General features: G+C 28.4%; 1 protein-coding gene across 1 annotated transcript; it reads right to left on the bottom strand.

Moving 5' to 3' along the window:
* Positions 1-3,341: 3,341 nt before the first annotated feature.
* Phum_PHUM503110 (uncharacterized protein) lies at positions 3,342-3,820 on the bottom strand (the record flags this gene model as incomplete). Its single annotated transcript, XM_002430828.1, has 2 exons — positions 3,342-3,473; positions 3,656-3,820. The coding sequence occupies 2 exons, from the start codon at positions 3,818-3,820 to the stop codon at positions 3,342-3,344; spliced, it is 297 nt and encodes a 98-aa protein (XP_002430873.1).
* Between the last annotated feature and the right edge of the window lie 2,554 nt (positions 3,821-6,374).

Genomic DNA, 6,374 nt, shown 5'->3' with positions numbered 1-6,374 from the left:
ATCAATCACCCCAGTAAATTGTTATTTATTAACAAGCAGAAGAAGAAATAAAGGGGAAGAAAAAACCACCACCACACGATAAATTAAATAAAATTAAAAATACAAATGTCAAATTACTCCCTTCCCTTACTCCCCCTCATTTTTTCTTTTTTTTTTTAAAAAGGGGGGCCGTACGAGTATTTAAATGTGAATAAATTTGATATTTTCGACAATTGTCTTTATCGAATTATTGACTCCCTTTACCCACAAATAATTTTTAAAAAATTTTTACTGGTAAAAAAAACCCCACTTCCTGGAAAACAAAACTACCCTTTCTTCCACCCTTCCACCCTTCCCACCCTATTACCCCTAAATCTAAGGTAATGCAATTTCTAACACGATTCGAATAATGATAATAAATTACATCGTTTACAAACGGACTTTAAATATTATTTCTTAACAAACATTTTTAATTCCATTTTACGATTTCATTCAAAATAATAATAATAATAATAATAATAATAATAATAATAATAATAATAATAATAATAATAATGAGAATAATAATAATAAATTTTAATCAAGTTTTCTTAAATGGCCTCAGCGTGGCAGCAGCAGCATTTTCGAATATCGGAATTCGATTTTTTAAAAACTTTTTCGTTTGCTTGTTTTTTTTTTTTTTTTTTTTTTTTTTTTGGGGGGGGGGTCTTTTTTTATTGCTGTTGCAATATGGACGACGACAAAAATAATATTCATCAGTTAAATTTTTCCCCCGTTTGTCGAAATCAAATAATAATAATAATAATAATTCGAATTCAAATATACATTGTCCGTTTGTTTGTCAGTAAAAAAAAAAAAAAATTGTTTTGTTTTGTTTTGTTTTGTTTGTCGTTTCGTCGTTTTCATTTATCAATTCCCTATTTCCAACAAAAATAAAAAAAAAAAAAAATTTGAATTTCGTCAGTTTTTATTATTGAAAAAATGCGTACAAAAAAAAAAAACCATAGAGAAAAACAAAAAACAAAAAATAAAAATAAAAATGGCGTACGACGAATCGTTTAAAATGCGCATGACGAGGTTATTGACTTTTGTCCCGTTTGTTAAGGGTATCATTAAAAAAAAAAAAAAAAAAAAATTTTTTTTTTTTCGTGCCGATATTTTTCACGGAAAAAATATAAAAAAAAAATTAAGGGAAGCGGGAGGGAGGGGAGGAGGGTAACAAACAAAAAAAAATTAAATAAATAAATGCAACAATTTAAAAAATGGACACTCTTTCCCTTCCTATTATTGGGTCAACGCAGCAATAATAATAATAATAATTTAACCGTTTTAATAATTTCTTTATAATGAAATCTTATTGTTTTTTTAATCTTTTCAAACGAATCCTGCCCCCCACCCACCCTCCCCCCTTCGTAATTGAGTCAAACGAATATTCAAATTTGAATGTTTTCACTTTTCCTTATGTTAAAAGTCGTGGAATTAGAAATTAAAAAAAAAAAAAAACAAAAAAAGTCAAAAATTTCTTTTTTTTTTATGTATCTGTCGAATCTATCTGACGAAACGTCTCGAATAATAATAGTAATAATAATAATAATAATAATAATAATAATAATAATAAATTTACATTTCAACAAATGAATAATTCAACATACATATATTTCGTTCCAACCGAAAAAAACAACAACAAATAATAATAATAATAATAATTAATTCATTTACGACAGCACCGCGACGCCGCGAAAAGAGTTTAATTAAATAAGTCAACGAATGAGGTCAAAAATGAAATAATAATAATAATAATAAATTTCGGCAAACGAAAAAAAAAAAAAATTTTTTTTTTATGATACCGAGAAAGAGTCAAAACTTAACTATTATTATTATTATTATTATGTTTAAATAAAATGAATTAAAAATTCTAACGGTCGGATCGTGAACAAACAAACAAATAATTGAATTTTTTTTTTTTTTTCATAAATAAAATTCTTTCGAATTATTTATTATTATTATTATTATTATTATTATTATTATTATTATTATTATTATTATTATTTATTAATATACCCGGCATTTTTTTTTTAATGAAGATGAAATCGTCACGTTTAATGACAAGAAAAAAAAAAATTTTCTTTTTATGTAATGCGCGCGACATCAATTTACTGTTTGATAATAATAAAACTCAATGTCAAAACTCACCTCATCATCATCATCATAAAAAAGGAAAAACGAGTTTTTTTTTTTTGAAATGACACAACAAACGACATACAAACAAGGCACGGAAAGAACAAACCGACCGACAAACGTAAGTTTTACTAATAATAAAAAATTAAAAAACAATTAACGAGCCTAATCATTATTACAGCAGCAGCAGCAGCAGCAGCAGTACTTTCGTGTTTACTTATCCAAAACATTTTTTTTTTCTTGCAACATCATCAACATTCCAAAATAGCAAAACCAGAAGACTCGCGCCTAAAACAAAAATGAACCTACGAAAAAATACAAAATCCATTTAATAAACTTTTTTTTTTTTTTTTCTCCAGCTCCAGTCAATTATTACGGTACCCACGACATTAACGCCAAAATGTCTTTTCCTAAAAGTAATTTATAATTGCTCTCATTTTACTCATGAAAATTTTGTGAATCAAAATCTGACAAAGACATTTTCTTCTCTCAAGTTTAAAAAACGAATCTACTCCCTGTTGTAAGAACAAAAAAAAAACAAAAAGAAAAGGGATTCCCTTTCGTCGAAGGGTCATAGCAACTACTACTACTACAACAGGAGAGGGTAAATAATTTCCTGCAGGGCTCCCTCTCAATATGACTCATCATTCTAACCCTTACTAGATTTTAACAAAAGAAAGATTCGATCGTCACTATTTCTTCGACTGAAATCAATTCTAACAACAACAACAACAACAAAACATAAACAATCTCATTTTGGTATATTAATTTAAAACCTAACTACTACTACTAAACGATTCCTCCCCCACCCCCCCTTCCCCTCCCGCCTTAATAAAATCGATTCGAATAAAAAATTTGAGGAGTTACGTGGAAACAAAAATAACACAAGTTTTAGTTTTCAATAAAACAATGAATGTTTTTCCCTTTCTTAATGTTTTGAAACAGTAAAAAAAATTTTGCTTTTTGTTTGTTGTTGTTGTTGTTGTTGTTGTCATTAAAAATGTCATTCACCTTAAATTTTCTCTTTAACCGTAAAAAAATGTTTTAGTACTCGCTAAAAAATATCACACATCGTATAAAAATTTATATGTTTCGAATACAACGCTCACCGCAATCTTATTATTATTATTATTATTATTTTTAATAAATAAACGCGCGTTTCTTAAATCAAAAAAAAAAAAAACTTACTTTGCGTTTTTAGGGAAAAATCCCTCGTGAGGGCACGTATGGTGACACTCATAATCAGAATTTGTTAGGCAGTGATCCATTGGGTGCCTATTGAGTGAAGTACGAGATCCGTAGCCATCTGGATTGAGCTAAAAAAAAAAAAAAAAAAAAATTAGAATCATCATTATCATTATTATTATTATTGTAAATACCATTCCCGTAATTCTTTGAACGAATTATTAAATTGCGTCGTTCGGGTTAATAACCTTTAAAAGTAGAGGGTCATCATCACGAAGAGAAAAAAGGTAAGTAAAGTAACCTATATTAATACCTTGACAACAGTTCCCACAGGTACGTCTCTTATATCCCGGTGTGAATCCATCAATTCTCTCGTCAATTCTCTTTCTTGCTGAGTGGGAACTATCAGGGGCTGATCCGCCCCTCTATCTTGCAACAACCTTTCCTTCATCTCATAGAGGTAAGGGCACCGTTGCATGATTAAGCCACTTCCTGTAACAAACAACAATTTATTTAACAAACGAGTACTATTACGATAACAATCGAATTAATTAATCTTTTTTTTTTTTTTTTTTCGAATATAACGTTACAAACTGACTGTCAATATTTCAATGATTTAATCAGTGGAATTCAAAGGGGGGGGGGGAAAAAACCCACAAATGGATGGTACCGATGGGTACTTTTAAACGATTATTCGTTATCGAACATATTTCGTTCCGCCAAACGCAAAAAAAATTACAAATAAAATTATTATTATTATTATTCGAAATTTTCATTTGTTTAACACGGGTTATCATCTAACACGGGGAGGGGGGGGCAGGAACTCGTATTAAGGTACCGCGGAGAATGACTTCCTTTTCTATATTAACAAACAAAAAAAATATGTAAATACGATTTTTAAATTACCATAACTATACTCATTATTATTATTATTCTTTCTTTTTATGTCACTTTATTTTTATTTTTATTGAAATAAATGGAATGTGGCGCACACTAACATACTAAAAATTTATTATTATTATTATTATTCTAATTACTGTTTATTTTATATTATGAATCCCTGCCAAAAAATACTTAAAACTCCAGTTGCGTGTTTGTGTGTGCGTGTATTTGAATGAATTACAAACAACAACAACAACAACAACAACAAACGTAGTATGTAATGAATGATGTTAAACCGAAAACTTTTTTTATTTAAAAACAACCAATCACATTTTCTTTCTTTCTTTCTTTTATCACAATTTTATTACGGTAATTATTAATTATTAATCCGTTCTATGGAGAACACTTACATAACACTGAAAAAAAATAAATAAATAAATTGGGGGGGCCTAATAATAATAATAATAATAATAATAAATTTTCGTGTCGCTGTTATCGTAACTTATTGTTTTAACAAATAAATAAATAAAAACAAAAAGTTCAGCATATAAATATTATCGTCTGCTTTTTTTTTTGTTAGTGATAATAAAACTTTTGTAATAATAATGATTTCTGTTGTTACGTTTTCATAAAGTAAACAATCGAGTTTTTTTTGCAAACAAACGAATCGTTTAAATTTTACATACATTTTATTTAACGAATCGATACAAAATATGTTTAAATGGTCCCCAAAATGGGTCCCCCCTCCATTAAAAAAAAAAAAGATTGTTTTTGATTGTAAAACAATCAGGTTTGTAGTATACCCACCGTGAACTAAGATAGGAAAACAAATATGGCAACGCTACGATGTTTTTAAATCCGATTTTTTCGGGGGGTTGTTTAAAAAAAAAAAAAAAAAAAAAAAATATGGACGCTCCGTTTTATATCCCAATTGCTACATTATAATCACCACAAAACACACACACACACTCTGTTGCTTTTTTTTTTTTTATAAAAAAAAAAAAAATTATCTTTCTATCGCGTTACAAAAACGAATTTTCTACGAATGGAGAAAGAAAATAAATATACAAAAAAAAAACCCTTGGAGGATCTCCCAGCTTTCGATTCGTTTCTCATTTGTTTAGCTTATTAGAACGATTCGGAAAATCCATGGGGGAAAAAAAAAATGGCGGAAATAAACGAAAACTATCGAAGTTTCTTTCCACGTTTAAATTCGAAGATGCACGAATTTAACATGTCTTCTTCCTGTCGTTTTGTCAAAAACCATCGATTTTCTTTCCGACAGCATCATCCCGTTCGATTTTTCGCGTTTAATTAAGTTAATATTTAATTTTAATCATTTTTTTTTTTTTTTTTTTATTAAAAGCTCGATGGGAAAATTCAAAAATGGATGGATGGTTAAAAAATAATAATCACGAGTGAATACGGAAATCGATTTGTGTACAGTTTACCAAAATAAAGTGTCATTAGAATGAAATCATTTTTCAAAATAAAAAACTAAATCTATTCGTGTTTTATTATTATTATTATTATTTGGCAATAATTATTTTATTTAAAACTTTTCCGCTCGATTTAAAAATAGCCTAAATATTAATTAAAAATAGGTTGCAGAAAGCAACTGATCCTGAATATTTTCAAGTAAAGTAGGTTGCAGGTAAAGCAACTGATCCTAAATATTTTCTAGTAAAGTAGGTTGCAGAAAGCAACTGATCCTAAATATTTTCTAGTAAAGTAGGTTGCAGAAAGCGACTGATCCTAAATATTAATTAAAAGAAGGTTGCAGAAAGCAACTGATCCTAAATATTTTCTAGTAAAGTAGGTTGCAGAAAGCAACTGATCCTAAATATTTTCAAGTAAAGTAGGTTGCAGAAAGCAACTGATCCTAAATATTGTCTTAATTTCCCAAAATTAAACGGGATGTAAAGTAGGTTGTTCAAAAACAACTGATCCTAAATATTTCCCACAATCAAATGGGACATTTGAAAGATCCCATCTCACCCAAAAGGATTCCTTGAAAAATTAAATAAATAAAAAAGTAAAACAAGTGGACGAATTTATATCCTTCGCTAAATCTTCTTGTAACTCTTACGTCCACTCCTCCTTGGGATAGTATCTTAATAAATCTTTAACTGGTGATAAAAACCTTTAAT

This window comes from Pediculus humanus, genomic scaffold (assembly GCF_000006295.1).
Source record: "Pediculus humanus corporis 1103172108269 genomic scaffold, whole genome shotgun sequence".
In the NCBI taxonomy this organism is placed as follows: Eukaryota; Metazoa; Arthropoda; class Insecta; order Psocodea; family Pediculidae; genus Pediculus; species Pediculus humanus.
This window is presented reverse-complemented; position numbering and strand designations above follow the sequence as displayed.